Source organism: Nomascus leucogenys, chromosome 9 (assembly GCF_006542625.1).
Source record: "Nomascus leucogenys isolate Asia chromosome 9, Asia_NLE_v1, whole genome shotgun sequence".
In the NCBI taxonomy this organism is placed as follows: domain Eukaryota; kingdom Metazoa; phylum Chordata; class Mammalia; order Primates; family Hylobatidae; genus Nomascus; species Nomascus leucogenys.
Genome location: NC_044389.1, coordinates 33,581,807 through 33,605,930, shown reverse-complemented (window position 1 = coordinate 33,605,930; position 24,124 = coordinate 33,581,807). Strand labels below are relative to the sequence as shown.

The 24,124-nt window shown below is 42.8% G+C and overlaps 1 protein-coding gene across 6 annotated transcripts in view; it reads left to right on the top strand.

Annotated features, from left to right (window-relative positions):
• CACNA1E (calcium voltage-gated channel subunit alpha1 E) overlaps nucleotides 1-10,619 on the top strand; it is a 332,731-nt gene extending 322,112 nt beyond the window's left edge. For all 6 annotated transcript variants that reach the window (XM_030818794.1, XM_030818792.1, XM_030818791.1 and 3 more), the window contains 2 exons: nucleotides 469-659; nucleotides 2,102-10,619. In XM_030818794.1, the coding sequence (XP_030674654.1) occupies nucleotides 469-659; nucleotides 2,102-2,647 (737 nt within the window). In that variant the 3' untranslated portion in view covers nucleotides 2,648-10,619. The remainder of the gene's footprint in view (nucleotides 1-468; nucleotides 660-2,101) is intronic.
• The last annotated feature ends 13,505 nt before the right edge of the window (nucleotides 10,620-24,124 follow it).

Sequence of the window (24,124 nt, the reverse complement as noted above, 5' to 3'; positions counted from 1 at the left end):
CCTTTCAGATCATCTTTTGACATACCTGGAGAAGCCAGGATTCTTTTAGAGGCCTATCTTTGTTCAGGCTGCTACAACAAATTACCACAGACTGGGTGGATTCAATAACATGTATTTGTCACGGTTCTGTAGGCTGGGAAATCCAAGACCAAGGTGCCAGCAGATCCCTGTCTTCTTTCTGTTCTCACATGATGGAGAGCAGAGATAGAGGAAGCAAGCACTCTCAGGTCTCTTCTTATTAGGGCACTAATCTCATCATGGAGGACCCACCCTCATGCCCTGCCTCCTAATACCATACCATCAGGAACAAGTTAGGCCTCAACATTTGAATTTAGGGGGGACACAAACATGTGGTTCCTCTGAGGGCCCAACCCCAGGCTGTGATGTGATACTTGGAGAGAAGTCCCTTCATCATCATTGGTCAGAGTGGACAGAGTTATAACCAAGTGCTTTTGTCACCTCTCACAGGCCACAAGTCTGACACTCACCGCTCAGGGGGCAGGGAGCGGGGACGATCAAAAGAGCGAAAGCATCTTCTCTCTCCTGATGTCTCCCGCTGCAATTCAGAAGAGCGAGGGACCCAGGCTGACTGGGAGTCCCCAGAGCGCCGTCAATCCAGGTCACCCAGTGAGGGCAGGTCACAGACGCCCAACAGACAGGTGAGCACAGAGAGGAAGCCAGTCTACAGCAGAAGGACAGGGGAGGGAGGGCTATAACATTAGATGCAAGTCGTGAGCATTTAGCAGACACATTCAAGTACCCACAAAGACTGGAATTTCACAGGAAGCTATACCTATAGTGCATAGAGGTTAGCTGCTCAATGCTTGGATACTCAGAGATGATCTGAATTCACAGAAAACCAGATTTCCCCCAAAAAGATGGTGTCTAGAGGTCATTCCATTCCAGCCTTCAGAATCCAGAGATATAAATAGGTTGACAGATATCTCAGCCAGAATTTGGAGGAGAGGATGGTCCTTTAGTCAGAAAGTTTCCTTTGACCATCTTGTGATCCTCAGTACTTGTGAGAATGGTGATTCATCTCTCAGCCCAGGATTCACAAGTCAGAGCAGTTCACCCTCATTTACCTAGCTTCCAGCCGTCTCAACAAGATCATGCCTTTTGCTGAACCACCAGCTTGGTGCCTAAGGAATAACTGTCAGAGCTGTATGAAAACATCAACTCTGTTTTACTCCTTACTACAGCCCTATCTCTAGTCATGGCATTTTGATCCATAACAGGAGACCCCCTCAACAGAAAAGATCAGTGGAGAAAAGGCAGGGCTGCTAATGCAGACCCTTAGAGACACAGCAGTCGAGAGGTTTCCCTTCTAGAACAACAGTTTTCAAATTTTAGTGCAGAACAGCATTAACCCATGAAGTTTACTAGCACTGCACATTCCTGATGCCTGAAGGACCCAGGAGTCGGCCTTTGAAAAGACCCCTCTGTAGGATTCTGAGCAGGAGGTTCGTAGGTCACACATACCTTAAGAAATGCTCTCCTGGAGGTTTACTTCCCAAAACCTGGGCTCAGTTTCCCTTGGGAATAGGTGAGGGCAAGTATGGCCTGAGCCAACAACTGAGTGTATCAGGTACAGAAGCTGAGTTCAGCAAACCACTGAAGACATGGGCAGGAATAAGGGTTTCTCAGACGGAGCAACTCCAGCATTTGTTCACCTTCCACAGAGTTGTCTTTCTCAAGTTTAAAGTCTCTCTTTTAGTGTGCCCCTTGTTACATATGTAGAGCTTCCTTAGTAGTCCAAGTGCTTGTTCCACGGACCTGCCACCCCTAGCATCACCTGGAAGCTTGTTAGAAATGCAGAATCTCAGGCCTTGCCCCAGATCTTCTGAGCCTGCATCTGCAGTTTAACCAGATCCCCAGAGGTTTGTATGCACATTAAAAGTCTGAGATGTCCTGGTCTAAATGTCCTTGACTCCTTAATCTCTTCAATCCCTTTTTCCCTGAGTGGATGTGAATACTACAGGGAGCTCCAGCTCAGGCCTCTCCCTAACAGAATTCAGATTCCAAGGACTCTCTTAACAGAGTTGCAAGTAGGGATCATGCCAAGCCCAATCTAACATGCCATGTCTCTCCTGCTATACAGGGCACAGGTTCCCTAAGTGAGAGCTCCATCCCCTCTGTCTCTGACACCAGCACCCCAAGAAGAAGTCGTCGGCAGCTCCCACCCGTCCCGCCAAAGCCCCGGCCCCTCCTTTCCTACAGCTCCCTGATTCGACACGCAGCGGGCAGCATCTCTCCACCTGCTGATGGAAGCGAGGAGGGCTCCCCGCTGACCTCCCAAGCCCTGGAGAGCAACAATGCTTGCCTGACCGAGTCTTCCAACTCTCCGCACCCCCAGCAGAGCCAACATGCCTCCCCACAGCGCTACATCTCCGAGCCCTACTTGGCCCTGCACGAAGACTCCCATGCCTCAGACTGTGGCGAGGAGGAGACGCTCACTTTCGAAGCAGCCGTGGCTACTAGCCTGGGCCGTTCCAACACCATCGGCTCAGCCCCACCCCTGCGGCACAGCTGGCAGATGCCCAATGGGCACTATCGGCGGCGGAGGCGTGGGGGGCCTGGGTCAGGCATGATGTGTGGGGCTGTCAACAACCTGCTAAGTGACACGGAAGAAGATGACAAATGCTAGAGGCTGCTCCCCCCTCCGATGCATGCTCTTCTCTCACATGGAGAAAACCAAGACAGAATTGGGAAGCCAGTGCGGCCCGGGGGGGGAGGAAGAGGGAAAAGGAAGATGGAAGGACACCATGCATTATCAGAGAAGAGGAAGTAAAGGACAATCTGAACACCAGTCAAACCCACCAAATTGCTTTATTCCCCTTTGCAAGATGGGCACTGCCATAGTTCTGCCTCTTTGCTGGGGAAAGAAAACAGGGACATGGAGGGTTATTACTGCAGGAGAGGGGACACAAGGATGGCTTTGCTTCCCCTTGCCCCTTCCCCCTTCCCACTTTTCTAAAAGCTGTGGAGGGATCTAGCTCGCCTGTGTCTATACTCAGTGCCCTGAGAGGCCTGGAAGACTTTCTGGCTCTTAACTGGGGAGTAGTGGAGACCATAGGAGAGGACTCTCCTCCCTCATCAGCTCTTACGCCTCAGCCAGCACCACTGCCACCAGGGCAACTGCAGCAGCATCTCATGCATAACCCTGTGGCTTGCTTCCCCCAGGGCAGCACAGGCTAAGTCAGGAACATCAGATGCCAGGGAGGGAGGAGAAAGCCGAAGTGAAAGGGGTCAGGGTGCTGAGGCAACAGCAGCAAGGGCTGGTCTGGACAAGAAAAGCCATAGCCCAGCAGCCCCTACCATGAGGGAGATGGTCAGAGAAACAGGACTGGTGGTGCTGGGGGGTATAGCCCCCCATCCTTGAGGCCTGTCACCCACACAGTAGGTGCTGAGAGTTAGGACAGGTCAGGAAGTCCCCCAGGGTCCACAAAGGTGCCTGAGGCTCTGGTAAGGGTGAAGGTAAAAGTATTTAGCAACCGCTATGGCATCAATGTAAGTGGAGTTTGGTCCTAGTGCTGGAGCCCATGCTATTCCAGGCATTGGCTCTTTATATGCCAGTCATGGGGGAACCCTGAGGGTGTGGGTAGAGTAGCAGGGGCCACCTAAGGGATTCAAAACAGAGTCTGTTTTCCAACCAGTGTGGAAGCAATTAAATATGTGTAACAGTGCTACGGCCACACCAGCACCTCCTGGCTGAAGGTCAGCCCACACTCTGGTCCATGAGGCAGCAAGGCCAGTGCTGTGCCAAGCCCGGTAAGGCCAAGTGCCAGAGGCCCAGCCTTCCCTGCCACTCCTCTGAGAGGGCAGAACACACATACTCAAGTAGGCTACCTACCACTGGGTAGGGACTTCTGTAAAGATGGGAAAGGCTGATAGATTGGAATAAGCTTCTATGAAAAAGTCTGGATTTACTGAGGACCTCCCATGAGGAGGGACCATTGGGACCGCAGCTTCTGCAGCTGGTGTGGGGTTCAGGTCAGTTTGTCAGGATGCTTTAAGGTGATTAGTAACTATACCTCAGCTTAGACTTGGGCTGCTCCTTCTAGCAAAGCAGGCTCCAGTGGGGCCTCATCATACAGGATGACAAGACTGGGGCCCTGGTCACCTTGAATAGGCCCCTGGGCCAAGATGGGGCTTCACCCCTCCCCAGAGTAAGAGCTGGGGCTGACAGTCCCACCCTGTCATTCCTAATGGCCCAAACGCAGAAGCACTGAGCAAGAGAGCCCTTTCTTGCCAAGCCAGTGCTCTTTTGGTTTATGGCATACAGCTCCATTGGAGGGGACACATCACTGGCTTTATCTGGTGGAAATGTACCTTTCCCTTAAGTTCCTCCTTAGTGCCATCACAGCAGGTGAATGGGTGCCCGAAGGGTGCCTGACGGGGCCCTCCTTTCCCCCCAGGAACAGATGGATCCTGCCACCCAGGATCCTGATCTGCCCTGCACTGAGCACTCAGTGGATAAACACTCCTCCAGCCCAGACAGTCCTCCTCTTGGGCAGGAGCAATCCAGAGCTGTTATTTTTCTTAGAAGGAGCCTCTTTTTCCCCTATTTTTTAAATTGAAATATAATAGCTGAATCAGCCCTGAGAAGCCAAATTCAACCACATGGCTGGAGAATCATTTGTCATGGCCCTGCCTTCTCTTCTGATACTGATGGAGCTTCATGACCCACGGTCAGCCCCCAAACCAAAGTTGTCCCAACAGAGGAGGCCAGTGAGGCAGAGACAGAGCTCTCCCACTCTCAGACCCTCTTTCATCTTCATTTTCCTCTCCCACTTAGCACATGTGTGCTTGAGGGTGGCTGGGAATGTGAATATACAGCACCCTGATCCTAACAGGTGTGATCGTTACATAAGACGCTGATGCTGGGCCTTGTATTGCTTTTAAAGTTTCCTCTGCTCAGCGTCATTTCATGCCAAAGTGCTGCTACGGGCTGCTTTGTGTGCACAAAATCGCTTTTTCCACCTCGGAAACGCAGCTTTCCCTAGGGGAAGGCCTACAACGGGACGACCATTCTGAGCCAGCGAGTCTATTGCATGGTGTTTTGAGAAAGGGAATTTTAGTGACACCTTATGCCATTTCAAGAGGAGAAATGCAGGCTGGCAGAGCAATTCCCAGAAATGGAATTTGCCTGCAAATAGTATAAACACTAAATTTACTGTGCCAGGAAACCTTCCTGAACTCCTTGAACTCATACACACAAGTATTTGAGTCCTGAACAAAGTGTTGGAAAGCACTGCAGATGCGGTCACCTGACTGACCACCTGGGTTTTCTATTACCAGTGAATTTCTTTTATTCACCTGCCCTTGACCAAGAAATTGGGTTTCTTTTCCCTCAGCCTGCACTTACTCTTCTATTAAGATCAGAAAATAAAATAATTTTCCGTTGAGTCACAAACTCATCATCTTGTTTGGTTTTCTGCTGCCTCTGAACAAAAGTGAATGCCAGCCTTCCCTTGCTAGGTTGTCAGGGTCTGCCTCACTTGAAAAGAGGCCCCTGTAGACCCCAACACCTATTCTTTTCTCTGGTTAAGTACAGCAGCATCTTGAGAAATTCCATGCAAAAGAAGACTACAACCAGTGTTTGTTTGAGATATACCACAAGATCAAATTTGGGCACTGGTGGTCCACCTCAGAAGACTCTTGAGTCATATATTCAGTTTCTCTTGCTAATATATGACTCGTCTTCATCATCTCCTCAAAACAAAGAGCAAAGCCAAGATAAAGGAAGGTAAAAGGAGGAGGAAAGGAAACCAAGGCAGGGAGATGTTCTAAGTAGGTTTGCATTTAGATACCCGTCATTTCACTTAAGGCTCCAGACAGACTCCAGGTGGGGAATGCGTGCTGTCTCTTTCTTGGTGTCTGTCTGTCTCCCCATCTCCTAGAGGACAGAGTGCCAGCGACCTTTGGACGGGAGCAGGGCTCCAGCCAAGGTGCCCCTGAGCCAGGGTCAGCATAGAATTTCCTGCCTGGCACCAGCTAGCATCCCCTTGGCTCCACATGAGTCATGAACACAATTGTGAGTGGGGGTCTCTGCTGCTCTTCTGGCTGAAGAATCTGTTTTTCTTCCGGGCTTCACTTGTAGTCCCTATTCAATGTCTCCATAGGGCACTGAGATCACCAAGAACATTACCCAGAAGCTGAAGTCCAGATGTTCTAGATTTTGACCTCTCTTGACTCTGGGGCCACAAAGAGAAGGCCCCATAATCCACCTCTCAGCCAGTATCTCCCTTCCTTGCACAGATTCCTCCCAACCCCATAGAGCCTATGTGGTGAGCATGAGGGTCGTCTTCCCTCTGTTCTCCATCCCAGCCTCTGTTTTTGCTGCATGTTAGCGCTGATCCAGCTCCTGAGATGGTTAATTCCACCCAATCCAAGCTTATTTGCTTGCCTGACTGACTCCACCACTCTCTCAGCTATTGGGGAATATTGCATTCTAATGAAATAGGGTTTGGAACTCACCCGGTGCTCCTCGCAAGACAACTGACACAAGGTGTAGGGTGTGGGGGTGGACACAGTGCCCACCTACTGGATAAAAGCTCACTGCAGGAAAATGAGGTCTCCTGGCATAATGGAAAAAAAATTTCAAATAATTTCGGTTTTTAAAAAGTTCTCAATTTTTCATTACATCCTACTTAGCCCTCTGGATGTTTCATTTTTTTGGACAGAGTGTTTCTTTAGTGGGTGGGGCCAGGGACAGGTTAAGGGATATTTCTCGGCTCATTTATAAGATATAAATATTATGAGGTTGTATGTAAAGAAAGGGCAAATGTACAGCAGACGGGGAGCAAATAGCTACCTTTCAGGGATTTTGAGACTTGAAGGTTAAGGAATTTTTACTGCTATTTTTGTTCATCAGTTTCATGTCTGTTATGTTTTGAGATCCTCAGAGGCCTAGGGCCAGTGTATGCCAAGAATCCTGGTGAGAGGCGTTGCCGTGCCTTGGGGTGAATTCTTCCCCACTAGCTCTCACCCAGCCTGCAAGTCCTTCCCTCATAGATCCCAGAGCAATGGGCACCGTCCAGGAGGTACAGGAGAGGACTTTATGATGCAGGAAAGAAGGAAGAAGTGGGTCCCTTGCAAGTGGCCAGACAGGGAATGATGGTTTGACTCCAGAAAGAGTCTCTACGGAATCAGGTTCAGGTTTGGATAACTTCTCTTTATCTCCACACTGAGACTCTTATTTTAACAAAATCCAAACAAAATTAACTCAGGGCTTATGACCTAACCTTTGTAAGAAGGTGATCAAAGAGATCCTACAGTAATAAGCACTGCCTGTAGCAGCAGCTTTGCCTTTTTGTCTTTTGTTGTTTCTTTTCTGAACCACCCTGTACATCATAGCCAGGTCTACCCCAAATAGAGCAGCAGCTGATGGCTTCTCTGCTGTCTGTGGAGGGAGGGCTCGGCTGCAGAGCTATGGGGTTTTGTCAGCTGTTAGGTGCTACAGCCCACCCAGTCAGAGTACATAGACATAGCGCTTTAAGGGACAAAGGACAAATAGAACTATCTTTGCTTTCCGGAGGCCATCTTTTTCTTTCTTTGAATCTTTTCTGCTTTAACCTTCTGAGGTTTATGCATCCCAGACAGGTCACACCAAGCCAAAGAGAACGAATTCATAGATTGTCCCAGCCTACCCAAAGGGCCTGAAAAGCCTCTCTGAACAAAACTCAAGACAGCTGAGAAGTATGAATGGGGCTCGCAGCAAAGTCTGATTGATGGCTTTTGAGGCTGGGACACCCCCAAACTGCCCTTCTGTTTTTGTAGTTTTGCTTTCTTCTACCCACCCTCTCTCCGCAAGCTATAAGTAGGGGAGTTAGTATCTTGACCTTCTAAATGCAAAAGGAGATTTTATAATAAGCCATGATACCTGTAAATACATTATTGAGGTTTGCATTTTTATTTTTGGAGGTATGAAAGAGTTGAGTAGACCAAGTCAAAAGAGGTGTGGGGATTTATGTTTATTTTTATTTGTTTGGGGTTGTTTGGTTGGTGGCTGGGTTTCTTGTAACAGACATATCCTGGAATAGCAAATAAGGATACCTTGGTGATCTGCAATGTCTCTGCATCTGTTTCTCTTTAGGAAGTGATTGCCATCAAATTTAGTGATATGATATTTGAGTCAAAAATCTGAGGTTATAGTGCCAGCTCTGTCTTTTCTCTCTGGTCTTTTTGTCATCTTTCTCCTTCCGTCTAAATTGGCCTCTGTCTTTTCCTGAGGACTTAAAATGTAACCCAAATTAATGAAAAACTGCCCCAAAACTTCAGTGAAAGTCAAGGAGATACAGAATTTTTTCAGGACATCTTTAACCAATACAAAATTTATGTCTTAAGAAGGTAATTTTTATAATAGTGTAGTAATCTGATAAATGAAAACTATTGGAAGTCAATAGTTTTTTATATTCCAGCTTTCGTGTTCAAACTTGTGCCTTCAGCAAGCATCTCTTCACTTTCTTTCACTTGTCAATTGAAATATGAATATTTGGCTAACTCATGATGTAAAGTGTCTGTTAAGTTAATGATACATAATTTAAAGCACTTAGTCTCCACAAAGCAATTTAGAAAAACCTTCACTTGTTAGATCCCATGAAGTACCTATGAAATTCTCAGCATTGCTATAAGCATTTGATTTTTTTCTAAGGAAACTTCCTGTTTAATGGAATCTGAATCCAGGATTTGCTTTAATTTCACTCTATTCTTCCCATTTTCCCTTATTCTTCTTGTTATCTCTCTAATTAAAAAAAAAAACAAAAAACTAGAAACTTTTTTTTTCAATCCAGAAAGTTGGGTTTTCATGGTCTGACCTTCCTTATGTCGCCTTCTCTTTGTGCAAACTTAAACCAATCATAGATCGACACCCAGACATAATCTCCAGCCCAGCAATGGAAATCTGAACGAATCTTTTCTCTTTTTGTCCTACAAGTTTGTCAGAGATGAAAATGGATTGCCGTCTACATTCTACAACCAGACCCTAGACTTTATATCAGGCTGTGCCACTTCCTCTTCACTTCACTCAGAGGATGGCCCCAAAACTGAAAAGGAAATGAAACCATCAAATATACCAAATCTGAATTTGACTTTATTTGATGACTCAATAGTTTTCCTTCCAGTACTCTGATATTTTTCTTATGGCAATGGCCTATATGGCACAAGAACCACCACTTAAAGCAAATCTGTTGAACGTTTTTATAAGGGATGAGCAAGAAAATCACACTCCAAAATTTTAAAGTGCCATTAATCAATTTTTTAAGATAAAGGTAATATGAAATGAGGGCTAAACAATGTAATATAACTGCCAGTTAAGGTAGACAGTAGTTGTGGTCTTAGTTACATTTGATATGGATTTGTATAATATTAAGCAGATCCCAGCAGAGTTAGTAAAAACATAGGTATTGAGTTTTAATGGCTGCCAATTGGGATATATACTTAGCCTGCAGGCTGAACTTTAGTCAGTGTTTTTCTATCCTGTTGTTTTGTGAACAAGTCAAAATTTATACAAAGCTACCCTAAGTGCTGCAATTGCAGAGGAACTTGCCTCTTGGTGATATTAGAGGGCAGTCCAACTCCACTCAAACTGAGTCCAAGATTTGAATTCATCCAGAAAAACAAATGGAGGAGAAAAGCCTAATGCACCAGATGTGTTTGGCATTTCATGGCTGGGACAATGGAGTAGAGGGTAGGAAGACAAGCTGTAGAACAAAAGCAAAGTGAGGTAGAAAATAACAGGTCCCAGAAGAGGACAGACTTTAGAGATGTGTAACCTTGGATCCTCTTTTTCACTTAGATTATGGGTAAACTTCTTAGCACAAGACTGGATTCAGAGAAGTTCTTTCTGTTAAACTCACCTAGGGTAGTGGATCTGAAGGCCTCAGAGGATTAATAGATTCCCAAAATTTTCTTCCAGACCTGGGAGATGGAGAGAAAGAGGTTCTTGCTTTAAAGCAGCTCGAAGACAATCTTTATGACTTTAGCAACTCTTCAACATAGTAGCACCAATAAAGGAGAGATTATGTTAACTTCCTAGTGGTGAGAATACCATGGGATGCGAGAAGGGCCAGTGAGTGGGACGGGGATGAGCTTCATCAGGAACAGATTTCAGACTCTGCAGGGTGCACTGGTTCTAGCCTCAAATAACAACATTGCAAGGAGGTGGACTACAGGGTCCACACCCTCTGTCCTTCGGGGCCCGTGGTCAGGCCATTCCCTCTTTGTTTTGCTCCTAGAGGATGAGCATGTAAGATGAGATCAGGACGGAAATTGGGTGCTCTGCCTCAGGCTGTTAAAATGCCGCTACCTGCATTCTAAAACGTGCAAGTCATGCCCCACAAGACACCTCCTTAGGGCAGCATCCACTGTGGTGTGCCAGCCTGACACCCCTGCAGTCACGGTGTTTGAATGGCAGCTGATGCTGGCCCACCCAGAGTATTGGTGCATCTCTCCTAAAGCCACAGTTCAGCACTGCATGTTGACCAGGCGGATATCCTGTAATATAGATGCTCGTTTGGATCCAAAAGGAAAACCATTAAAAATAAAAGAAAGATGAAAAACTTTAATGTTTTGGGGGGGATAAAAGAAAAGAATAAATAAAACCTTGTTGTAAAGAATGCATCGGCCTGATTTCCCTCACTTGATGTGTTTCTTTGCTGCTACCAGAAAGGGAGATCACGGGAGTGAAGCCTGCCAGGACCCTCAGGGTAAGCTGGCAGCAGGCTCTGCAGCTGCACTTAGTTGGGCTCTGCTCAGACCAGTCAGGAGGAATTCAAGAGGCTTTCAAAGTCCCAAGGACATCCTGGCCCTGAAAGGTTTTCTTTTATTAAAAAATGCACTTTGTGCTGTGTGTGGTAGCTTGTACGTGTTACCCCAGATATTCAGGAAGCTAGGGCAGAAGGATTGCTTGAGGCTAGGAATTCGAGACTGGCCTGGATGACAGAGTGAGACCCTCATCTCTTAAAAAAAAAAAATAGGAAAAAAAACATGTTTTCTGCCTTAGATAACATTTTTTTTAAAGATTCCATACAAACTCATTCCCTGAAAGAGATAAACAGATTTTCTAATCAGGACATTGTCCTGATCTCCAAGCGAGGAGTTTAGCAAGGTAGGCAGAGAACTTCCTTATGGAACAACAGGGCTCTGTGACCAGAAAAACTATGATCAGCCTCCTCTGAAAAAAGGTGGGGGGATTATAGGACACCAGCTCAGTCGCCAAGTTCAGGAAGCAGCTGATTCCCAAGAGCCTTAGGAGATACTGTCCATTCTTCCTCCTGTCTACATCACTCCCCGTTTAACTGCAATCACTCCCTTGCCACAGGGAAAGCAGCAAGCCCCAGGCCCAGGCATCCATTTGATTTGCCACTCTGAGAACTGTCTGCTTCATTCTGATTGGGGAGATATCTTCATCTAATCCTAGTGTTAATTATTTTAATATGAGCAACGCTTTTATCAATTAGGTAGAAACCAGCATTCCAAAATAGGTCCCCTAAGTTTGTAGTTTGAGCCAAGATATTTTCTTGAGCCCTAAGATTTATGACTTTATTAGCTAGGATTTTTCTTATGATTAAAAACATCCAAAAATGTGATATGTGGTCACCTCTCAGGGAAGTCTAGGTCCTTGGAGGCTGGATTTTAGAAATTTCTAAGATTCTCTACAACTCTTAAATTTTATATTATTTTTCAATCATAATTTCTTTCCTGTGGCTTCTATCACCATTGGAGTTAGAATTTGATAACCTTTAACTTCACACTTTTATGAGATAAGTTGGTTTCTTGGGCAAAGGTTGGTTTGTAAGCAATTTACATGGATTGTTGATTTCTGTTCTTGTTTTCTTCTAACCTAGAACTCAGGTCCACAGTTTTCCACAGGCTAATGGCACTAGGAAACAGATATAAAGAAAAATAGACCCTATTCTGAGTTTTTCTTGAGTGTTTTTGTGCTATGATCTGGTCATCTGTCGGTTACCTTTACACATTATGTTCCTAAACCTTCTATTCTGCCTCTGGGATATTAGAAACTTGTCTTTGCTTGTGTATCACATTACTTTGCTAATGAGCTTAGAAAATTCCCAAACTAAAGACCCAGATTTCAGTTTTTAAAATATTTAATCACAAAATATTGGGACTAGTCACAGGCACACATAGCCTGGGAACTCCTTAAACACCTGCAACAAAAAGAAAAGAATAGAGGCTACAAATGCAAGTGCTGGAATAGAACCAACTGAGGTCAAATCTGTGCACCACCAGTTACATGCTGTGTGGCCCTGAGTTGGCCACTTAACCTAAAACTCACTTTCTTCACCTTTAAAATGGGAACAATAATAGCAACAATCTCAAAGGGTGGTTAGGCAGAGTGAACAAATTATTGTGTATGAAGAGAATAGCCCGTGTCTGTCCACAATAGGCATCTGATAAATGTCAGGTCTCACCATCATTGTCATCATTAGCACCACATACAAATGCATTCCCCAAACCCACCACATCTGAGAAACTGAATCTTTCAGGGCCACATGCTGAGAATACACTGGTGGGTGCTCCCCTTCTGTTAATGAAACACAGAGGACAAGTTGATCCTTCCGCAATTTTCTAAGGAAAGGGGGATATATTTAAAAAGCAAATCATTACTATGTAGCTATTTTAAAATAATGCCGCCACTCTTGTCTCAGAAACAAGTCATAATTTTGTTTATTCTTCATTTCTCATTCCCATATTCATTTAATAACAAAATGGGAGAAACATTAGTGGGAGATAGTAATTGTAAAAGTAGCAATAAAGTTAATGGCAACATTAAAAATACTGTACACCTATAAACATGGCAATATTCAAGGCAATTTGAAATAATCAAGTGACTCACAAATTGACGGCACATGTAAGTGAACCATACATTTAGGGTCAGTGGCCTAATTGTTAGTCCATTAGAAAAAAGGAAAAATAAGAATTCTTTTTAAAGACCATTCCTAAGTGGTCAATAAAGAATGATTAGTTCATAAAGCATCAACTCTGGACATAAATAAATTGAGAAACCCTTTCCAGGAGATCGCCAGGGGAATATTCAGGATACCAGAAGGCGAAACAATGTGAGACTGAAGCCAAGCACTGTAAATCCATCCAGAAAGAGGGCTCCCATGCCTCAGGACACTGCTTCCAGATCCCCATCCTCTGCTTCTGCATGCAAAATCATGTGTGTGTTTAAAATCAATAACTATAGCCTTCATCTGCTGATCTAAATGATTGTACAACACACAGGAATCATAGTGCCCAGAATGTTGGCTTAAGGGAGAGCCTAGGTATTGATTCTGCCAGAGTCTATTTCATATGTGAGGGATTTGACATTTGGAAAAACTCTAAAATGGGTTTTCCAGAGGCCAAGAAAGTCTCCTGTGAACCTGAACTGCCATATTAGGCTCCTGAGGGTAGCCTCAGCAACCCTAGCACAACCATCCAAAAAAGAAGGAAAAAATAACTGAAACACACCCCAGGAGGCTTCTTTTGCTAACGTGTCCAGAAGACTCCTTTGGGAACCTAATGGAAGCTGTGTATCCTCTCCCTTGAAAAGGGTATCAAAAAATGTGAGTGTTTACATCCTACAGTCCCACCCCGAGCCTGTTTATAACCCCTGCAACAGTAGCAGGAGGTATCATGGAAAGACATAAATGAGCTATTTTCATCAAAGTAATTCAAAGAAAGAGCTATGACAGTTGGATCAAACTATTCAGGCCTGGAAATAAAGGACAGAATCCAGGCTGATTTCCTGGCATGTTGGAAATACTGCTTGCCTCTGTGACCAGATCAGATGGCTTGACAATGATGGGAATACAGTGTGGCTATCTGGGAGGTGGGGTGGAAGAGAAAAGGGCAACTTACATAAATATAGCTCAGTAAAATACACTGGCATAAGGGATTAGGTAGACCTGGGTACAAATTCTAGCTATGCATTTAACAGTGACCGCAGTCAGGTTACTTAGCTTGTAACCCCTGATTTCCTTAACTGTATAATTAGGATAACAAGACTAACCTTGCATAGTTGTATTTAGGATTAGGGATTACACACATACACACACACACACACACACACACACACACACACACACACACACACAGAGAGAAAGAGAGAGAGCGCCCAGCATGGTGTCTATCACATAGCCGGCATGAAATAAAACATGACTGCTATTATTATTAGTTCACTCATTCATTGAATGTATTTATTAACCATTTACTATGGTGCCAAGCACTAGGGTTTTAATAAGCAAGCCAGATGAAGCAGTGTCCTTAAGTTATTCATAGCCTAATGGAAGCTACAGATAAGGAAACAAACCACTGCACCATGGTGTAATCTTTGTGAGGGTGAGGAATTTTCAGGGTACTATGGAAGCCCCTAAAAGCAACTTGGGGAGTCAGAAATGGCTTCCAGGGAGAACTGCTATTTGAGACAAAGCCTAAAGAACAACAAGCGTTGGCTGGGCCATAAGGATGGGGGCGAAGATGTCAGGTAGAGGTGCAGGAGGAGGCATCTTGCTCTAGTTCAAGAGCAGATCTTTGAGAGAGCTTGTTAAAGGACAGGCTGGAGAGTGAAGGGAGGGCTTACAAGCCATTTCTCAGAGTTTAGCCTTCACACCATCCCTGTATTGGCAAACAGCAATGGCAGGTATTAAATCATGGGGAGACTAGGCACAGACAACACATCGATAAACCAAACCAGGTTTACTTACCTTAATAAGGAAGAAACTCAAAATACAGAAATAACTGTATTATCCAAGACCAAGATACAAGCTTCTGGCCACTGAATTCTGCATCAGAGGGTACACAGCTAACAGTGAAAATATGAATGAGTAAGGGTCACACCAGACCCCCTAGAGACCTGATTATCTCCCCCATTTTAGCCTACCACAGAGGGTCTCATTTAATTCTTTCAGCAACATAAGCTCCACATGTCTATACCCACCAGTGGAAGGCAGTGAGCCTGACCAGCCCTAGTGAAGCCTTCAGATGTTCCCTGCTGATTCTCCACTGCCCTGAGAGACCCAAGGGACCCTCCGTAGGATACCTTTCAAGTTTCCCTTAAGGGCATATACAGCTCTGTCATGAACATCTTCAGCTTCTTCAGAACATTTCTCACAGGATGAGCCAAGGACCAAAAGAAATCAGACCACAGTCTCATTTTCTAAGAAAATCCTCTGATAGAATCATGGCCAGTGGTTGAGGTAAATTATAGAAGCTTGATGTATGTCATCAAAGCGGTCTTTGCTTCATTAAAACACAATAATTGTCCCTTAAAAATAGGATTGTGTTAATAAATTGATTCATGAACAATTTCCAGGAGCATATCTTAAAGTGAAACTCACCTCAAATATTTGTCTAAGGAGAAGCAAACTAGTTGCTGTGGTAAAATTGGTTAACCAGTTCTACTTAAAATCCTTTCTTGTCGTATTAAGTCCCTTTTCCTGGGACTCTATTTCCCTGTTATATTTCTGCCCCAGGCCTATCAGATCACCTTTCTTATTTTCCAGGCATTTGGAAACTATCATTTTCAATCACTTTTCTTTTGTTCAGTGTGGTGTGTGTCATAAAAATAAAGGAGAGGGTCTCCATAGATAGACTGTAATTGTGAACAGTTTCAAAGAAGTTTTAAATAACTCCCTGATTCTTAGAATCAATTTAAAATAAGCCATGTTGTATGGGCATGAGTGCCTTTTGGGGAGATTGGTAATGCTCCCTCGGCTAGCAGTGGAGTAGGTGAGCTAACAAGGAGTTCCTGGTGCCAGGTGGGTCTTTGCACACTGAATTCGTGTCTGTGGGGAGAAGCAGCTGCCACTCAGATCTGAACTGGGCGGAGATGACTTTAACCTTGGGCAATAACTAGAGTTCTGAATGGCAGTTGCTCTGCAAGATTGAGGAAATAACGGAGGGTCTCAGGCAGCATAATTGGATACCAGCATAAGTTGTTGTTTTGTTTTTTTAAGAGAGAGAGAGAAAAGGTATGGAAAAGAGAGGAAGAGGAAGGAGAAGAAAAAGAAGAAAAATGGTAACTGGCAACTATACCATTATCAAGCGTCACAATCTAGTCACTAAGCATAGAAGAAAGCCTCTTTTTTTAATTAGAGAAATAAGCAGGTTAGTCAGACACTAATCAAGACCTATTTTTGCTTGAATTAGGTCAGTCTTCGTTAAATGCCTCTCTAGAAATAGGCGGAGGTCGAACTCTCCATGGGTGGTTTGCATGGATGCAGCAGAGATGACTCACGTTTGCTGATCTTAAAAGCTGTACAGATGGCTGGGAGTGGCTGATTAAAACCTCCTTGACAACTCCTCGGAGACTGAAGACCACCCACCTCCATCTTCACTGGGAGCAAATGGCTGTAGAGTGAGCAACATGGTTTCTGACCTGATCTTCAGGCCAGGGGTTAAACAAAGGCAGCTTGACCTTTTGCTAAACAGAGTGTCAGGGAAAATAATCCTCAGCTTGTTATGAATGCACACTGGACAGAGAATTACTGGTACTTTTGTGAACTGGTAGGTCTCTGCACTGGAATAAGAAGCCACCGTAACTGGGTCCTTGTGGTGTGACTGATTCATTTTCAGTCTACCCAGACTGTCCTGGTTTTAAAACTGAAAATCCTGCAACCTGGGAATCCCCTTAGTTCATTGCAAACCAACAATTGGTCATCTTTGCTGTCCTCACAAAGAGTAAGATGCAAGGCCAAATTTTGGCTTGAATGATGCTCCAGGTTCTCCACAGTTGGTGAAAAATCACTGAATGAGAAAATGTGCAGGATGAAAGGGATATTAGTAACTACCTGATCCAGTAGTTCTCAAACTTCAGTGTGTATCAGAACCCCCTGGGCTGCTTATTGAAAATGTAAATGTCTGGGTTCTATTCCAAAAATCTGATTCCATATGTCTTAGGTAGGGCCCAAATTCTGCAATTTTATAAGCACCCTAGATGACTCTGATTATACACGGTCCGAGGGCCTATGTTTGAAAAGCAGGGATTTAATTACAGCTCATTTTATGGATAAGAAGTCTATGTTGCCTGAAGCCACACAATACGCAACTGCAACCTGGTCTAAAATAAAACCTCAAATATGCACTCCACTCCTGGTTCAAATTTATTTTCATTTATAGCATTTCGGGGTTACATGGTCCCTTTTCCTTGTGACTGTCTGATCATGTTACCCTTCTCGAAATATCATTTCAGAAAGTATTTGACAAAAAGAAAATAGAGACTTCACTAGATGTAGCCATATTTATAGGGTTTGGCATTTCTTTTCTGTGAGTAGCTGAAGCCAGCTTCAAAGGAACAGAAGCTGTAATGTCTTGTTTTCCTTCTTGAGAAGTTTCTTAGAAGCACCAGCTGCTTTGAGCCAGTTTGCTTTTGTATACAAGGTTCCGAGACCTCACACTGATTCAGCCAGGGCAGGGGATGTTAATTTTAAAGGTACCTGAGATTAGACATAATAAAACAATTCAGGCTCCCAAATTTGCAGTTTATAGAATTGGACCCAAGGCATTTCATGTCAGTATGCCTCATCTCTGGTTTTTCCATAGCATATAGAATCAGTCCTTAAATTTCAGGGCAAAGGATAAGCTTTCTAATGCGGTATTCTAAGCTGGCTTTGACTAAAAAGGTGGCAGTTTGGGATGAGACCCATTTCATGTTGTTTTATTCTGTGTGTGTCTTTATTTTTTGTTTTTATATCTGAACGCATACTGCTAGTCTTCAGAAATCTTCCTCCACGTGACTTTTATCTAATAATGCTCATAGACTTTTCCTCTGGAGCTACCTAAGTCTAATTCCTATTCCAGAAGACAATTCTTCAAATATTTGAAAAAAGCTATCAAGACCTACCTAGGCTATACATCCCTAATTTATTCAGGTGTCAAGCCCCCTTTCCAAACTCCTAGTTCTCCTCCAGGTGTGATTTACAACATTACTGTCTTCTTAAAGTGCATCATCCAGGACTGAACCCAGATCCTCATCCCCACCCCATCTCCTCACATGCAGCATCCATCATTAGAACTGGGTGAGGCAAAGGGAGGAGACCCACAGACCCACAGAAAAGCACAAAGATTTCCACAACTAGGAGTCTGTGAAAAGGGCCCCATCCAGAATATGGAGGGAGAAAGCATCCATTCCTCTTACCTTCCAGGTGTGGACTGGGAATTGCTTTAGCAATGGTGACAATAAATTGAAGCCAAGTGCAGATGTGGAGACAATCCATTCAAAACATTGGTATGATTGATGCAATGGACTGAATGTTTGTGTCTCCCCAAAATTCATATGTTAAAACTCTAACCCCAGTGTGATGGTATTTAGAGGTGAAGCCAATGGGAGCTAATTAGATCTGGAGGGTAGAGCCCTCATAAATGGGATGGGTATCTGTCTTAGTCAACTTGTGCTGCTATAACAACATACCATAGACTAAGTGACTTATAAAGAACAGATATTTATTTCTTGGAGTTATGGAGGCTGTGAAGTCCAAGATCAAGGCACCAGGATTGGTGCCTGGTAGAGGCTGCTCTCTCTTACAGGATGGCATCTAATAGTTGTGTCTTCACATGGCAGAAGGCAGGAGGGCAAGAGAGTGCTCCCTTCAACCTCCAGTCCTTTTATAAGTGTGCTCCACCCTCATTACTTCATGGCAGGTGTGACCTGCCAAAGGCCACTCCTCTTAATACTTTTGTATTGAAGGTTAAGCTTTAACATGAATTTTGGAGTGGCACCATCATTCAAACCACTGTAATACCCTTACAAGGAGAGGCCAGAAAGGTAGTTAGTACTCTTTCCACCACATAAGCAACACAACAAGAAGATGGCACATATACACCATGGAATACTAGGCAGCCATAAAAAATGATGAGTTCATGTCCTTTGTAGGGACATGGATGAAGCTGGAAACCATCATTCTCAGCAAACTATTGCTATGTTCTCACTCATAGGTGGGACTTGAACAATGAGAACACATGGACACAGGAAGGGGAACATCACACACCAGGGCCTGTTGTGGGGTGGGGGGATGGGGGAGGGATAGCATTAGGAGATATACCTAATGTTAAATGATGAGTTAATGGGTGCAGCACACCAACATTGCACATGCATATATATGTAACAAACCTGCACATTGTGCACACGTACCCTAAAACTTAAAGTATAATAAAAAAAAAGAAAAAAGAAATAAAATAAAATAGGTAAGCTTTATGGTATGTAAATTATACCTTAATAAAGCTGCTTTGAAAAAATGTAAAAAAAAAAAAAAAAAAAAAGATGGCCACCTACAAACCAGGAAACAGGCCTTCACCAGACACCGTATCTGCTGCACCTTGATCCTGGACTTCCTAGCTTCCAGAACAGTGAGAAATAAATGTTGTTTAAGCCACCCAGTCTGTGGTAATGTGTTATAACAGCTGGAGCTGACTACGATAACCAACTTCTTGAGCCACAGTTCCTACAGACTGGGTTGCATATGTTTCAAAGAAAAGTATTTTTTTCAATAAAACATTCTTTATTCATGAATTGTAGAGTTTTATCTTAACATTTTTGTCCTTTAACAACTTTAGTGAGATACAATTCACATATCTCACAGTGCATCCATGTATAATTACAGTTTAATGGTTTTTATTATATAGAATTGCGCAACTATCACCACTGACAACCTTGGAATGTTTTCATCACCTCAAAAACATAATCAAATTTTAGGCATTATCCTAATCAATTTATTTACTAATTTCACCCATTTATAGGACATTTACTTTATATAGTAATGACTGTCTAGTGAGTACTAAATATTATAAGAACTCAATATGAAAGAATGAGGAATAAAGCGGGAAATTTACTACTTGGAGACTAAATGACCCTGGTGTACAATATTAATATACCATGTATTTATTTATGCCATTTATTTATTACTGTGCCAATTTTGTATAGCAACTAAGAGCAAAGACTCTGGGGCCAAATTACATGGGTTCAAATATTGCTTTCACTACCTCCTGACCCTGGGAAGGTCAGTTCCATGTGAAACATGAAGACAATCATTGTTCCTACCTCATATGATTCTTACAAGGATTAAATAGATTAATATGCACATTATTTAGGACAGAGCGGGTTCTCAATCAGTGTTTGCTAATCTTATTGTATATAAAGTAATCCTATATATTCTGACCTTCTACTAGGGTAATCTTTCATGACTATGAAGACTGTGAGATTTTGTATTTGTACATATACTCTGCCAGCAGTTAAGTATGCATCAAGAATGTGGTTAGAATGAAATACCTTTGAAATTATTCATGATTGGGTGTTTTACCTGGGAGAAAAATTAGAGATAGTCTAATCTTATTTAATGAATGAAAAGGAAACAAAAAAGAAGCTCAGAGAGGTAACTTATTCACTCAAGTTCACACAGCTACCGAATGGCAGTTCTTGGCTTAAAAACAAGGTTTTCTGTCATTTAAGTTTGCCAGTGCCCAGAATGGTACTTAGTACATAATAGGTACTAAAATGTTTAATTGAAGGAAATGGATGATTCACTTAGAATATGCTAGAGTGATATAAGAGAGTCACTGACCTTTCAGTTTCTTTATTGCAACATGCTTTCTCTCACCTCTGGACTGAGGCATGCATTTTTAGTTACCTTGAAAATCTTTCCCAACTATCTTTTGCCAGCTTCCTACTCAACCTTCAGGAGGAGCTGAGGCAAAAAATCTTCCCCAATGGCAAATAAGTCTGGGTGGAGCACTTCTTCTATGTACTCCCGCAGTACCTTGTACTTTCCCTGTTATCAAAATATTATATAATCACACCAAATTATAATTGGTCAATCCATTCCACTAGAATGTAAGCTACACAAAGGCAAGGAGTGTGTTAATGTTTCAACAGTTTTTATTTCTGACACAACAGGGACCTAGCATACAGTAATAATATTTTCAGAGGAACATTAGAAACCATGGAAGGAACTGATGATTGTTCCCAATATTTGTTCTCCCTTCTTCTAAGAACAGAATTTTCTCACTGGTATTTTAGGTCACATGACTACCAAACCAGAGACAGCATTGCCCAGCCCACCTTGGAGCTAGATGTAGACAGAGATTAAGTTGTCACCAGTGGAATCAAAGTGTGGCAGGCCTGGTCTTACTAACGCAGGCCTCCATAACAACTGTTTCAGCACTGACTGAGTGGTTAAGTTAAATATTAAAAGCTGATAGAGCCAGTGCCCTTACACAAAGTCTGGAATGTAACAAAAGCCCACCAAGAGTTTTGCCCATGCCTTTCCTGGGCCTTAACAGGATAACTAAGATAACAAGATAACGAAGGAATTCTTAAAAGGACCCGTTTAGAATTAAACAAGTTTTACCGGGGTTTTGAAAAAACTCCCCAGACTTCCACGAACAAGTTTACTGGGGTCTGAAGGAACTCCCCAAACCTCCATAATTTAGCAGAAGACAAGATAAGGATAATCACCCCAGCACCTGGACACATTTAGATTAAGTAAATTTACTAAGGATCCAGAAGGAGGTCTTCAGGACTCAGATCTTGGTTATAGATTAAAAGAAGTTAATCACTATGTCTTTAGATAAATGCACACTTGCACATAGACATATAACTTAGAAGGTATGTAAGCTATGGAAAACTTTGTAATTTTTAAGTTGTTCTGGCGGTATTTTCCAGGCCTTCTCCCTGTACCCGGTTACAGAAATAAACTCTCTTCTTTCCCAGTTCATCTGCATCTCATTATTGGGCCATGAGAATAAGCAGCCTGACCCTCATTTTGGTCTGGGAACAAAAGCGCAAGTGATACATACAACTTTCTTAAAAAGAAATGCTTACAATCGACTTTTTCCTCTTCCCTTCTTTCTTTGGGCTAGAAGGCAGATGTGGTGCTGGTAAGCCAAATGGGAGCAGGTGAGGGCAGAAAATATGCCCAAGGGATGGTGAAGCAGCCAGGTAGAAGGAAACAAAGTTCTTGGATGATCGTGTAGGGTAAGGTAGTACTGTCTGACCTAACTCTGGATTGTTATGACTGGCTGCCTAACTCTGGATTGTTAAATGAGGAAATATATAAACTTATAACTTGTTGGAACTCCTATGCTTTGAGGTCTTTGTTACAGCTTCTTAGGCCATTCCTTAACTAAAATAAAAACAAAGCATAAGTATTCCAAACAGTCACCCACCATTCAGAGCCTTTGAAATTCTAGATACTAGCATTACTTAAGCTCTATTGCTTGCAAAGAATAGCTACATCCATTCAGGTTAGCACTAGTACTGGAGGAAATTTCATAAGGCTATCTCTGGACATAAGAATAGCAGTAATCTTGACCACATGAGCAGATGCCACTGAGACTGGAAAAAGTTTGTAGTCTGCAGAGTTCTGGTGACCTGGCAGATAGGCTAACAACTGACCGCTTAGAAGCAGGCATCCATTCAAGGCAACCCCGTGTCCCCCAGCCCACACCATCAGCATGACTCAGCTACTCTCCCCATGGCTGATTCCCCCTGGTCTTTCCACTTCTTTCTTCTTTTTTTTTTATGTAATTCTGATTCTCTCATATCTCAGAGTTCAAAAGCTCAAGGGGGGAAAAAAATCCCTGATTAACCCAATTTAAGCAACATCTAATGGGCTACTGGCCAAACTATAGATGGGCAGCTTTTATTTGAGATGTCTTTCATGCATAAATTAGCTGCAGCTAAATTGGGATTAGGAGTCATATGGCACAGAACATGGTCATGTCTGTATTAGAATCTGCTCTACAGTTTATCTTCAGCGGGAATATATTAGTTTTCTATTGCTGTTACAACAAATTGCTAAAAATTTAGTGGCTTAAAGTGATACAAATTTTGTTATCTTATACTTCTATAGGGCAGAAAGCCAACATGGATCTTACCTGGCAAAGGTCAACAAGTAAGCAGGGTGTATTCGCTTCTGGAAACTCTAGGGAAGAATGCATTTCCTTTCCTTTTTCAGCTTCTAGAGATCTCCCACATTCTTTTGCTCATGGCCTGCTCTTCTGTCTTCAAAGTCTGCAACATCTGGCCATGTCCTCATAGTGCTATCTGTCTGGTTCTCTCTTTTGCCTCCCTTTTCTGCTTTTAAATACCCTTGGTTTTATATTTGGCCCACAAATAATCCAGGAAAATCTCCCTACTTTGAGGTAAACCAATTAGCAAACTTAATTCCACCTTCTTCCTTAATTCCTTTTTGCCATGTAATAATGTAACATGCAGGTTGGAGGAATTAGATGTGAACATCTTCAGAGGGCCATTATTCTGCCTACCACAAGGAGACTACAGATGAAAGTTTGCTGGCCTACCATGATAACTTTCTCCTATATTTTCTTATAGGACAAACATTTTGTATATTTTGTTTATGGTATTAAGAATTGCAGCTCCTTTTTACCTCATATGGATATCAAGTTGTTCTAGCACCCTTAAAACAGAAACAAAAGCAAAAGACTAAACTTATTCCATTCAATTATACTGGATTGTTAAAACAAAAATCAACTGACCATATACATGTGGGTCTATTTCTGGAATATTTATTATGTTCTATTGTTCTATAAGTTTATATTTATACCAACCATACTGTCTTGATAGTTTTATAATAAATCTTGAAATCAAATAGTGTTAGCCCAACATTTTCTTTTTCAAGATTGTTTTGACTATTCTTAGTGCTTCGTATTTTTACATACATTGTAGAATCACCTTGTCAATTTCCTCAACAGTAGCCTGTTATGATTATAATCTGGATTGTATTAAATCCTTTCAAATATTGCTGGGTTAATTTTATAAATTGCTTAGCTCAAATCTGTTAATATTTTATCAAGGATTTTTACATTTATGGTTATGAGAAATATTGGTCTATAGTTTTTTTTTCTTGTAATATTTTGGGGATAAGAATAATGACAGCCTCGTGTCTTGAGAGAGGTTTTGATGTGCACCTCTAACTCCATAGATTAGAATTAGTTTCAAGCAATAAACCCAGCCTGGTGTTCCCCAACATCCTTTTATCCTGGACAATGATCAGCCCTCCTGTGAGCCTGAGATTCATTGATATAGACCTGAATGTGTGCAGAGGAGTATTACAGAAAAGATAAAGGTAGAGACCAAAAACTGATTCCCAGCCCTAGTAAA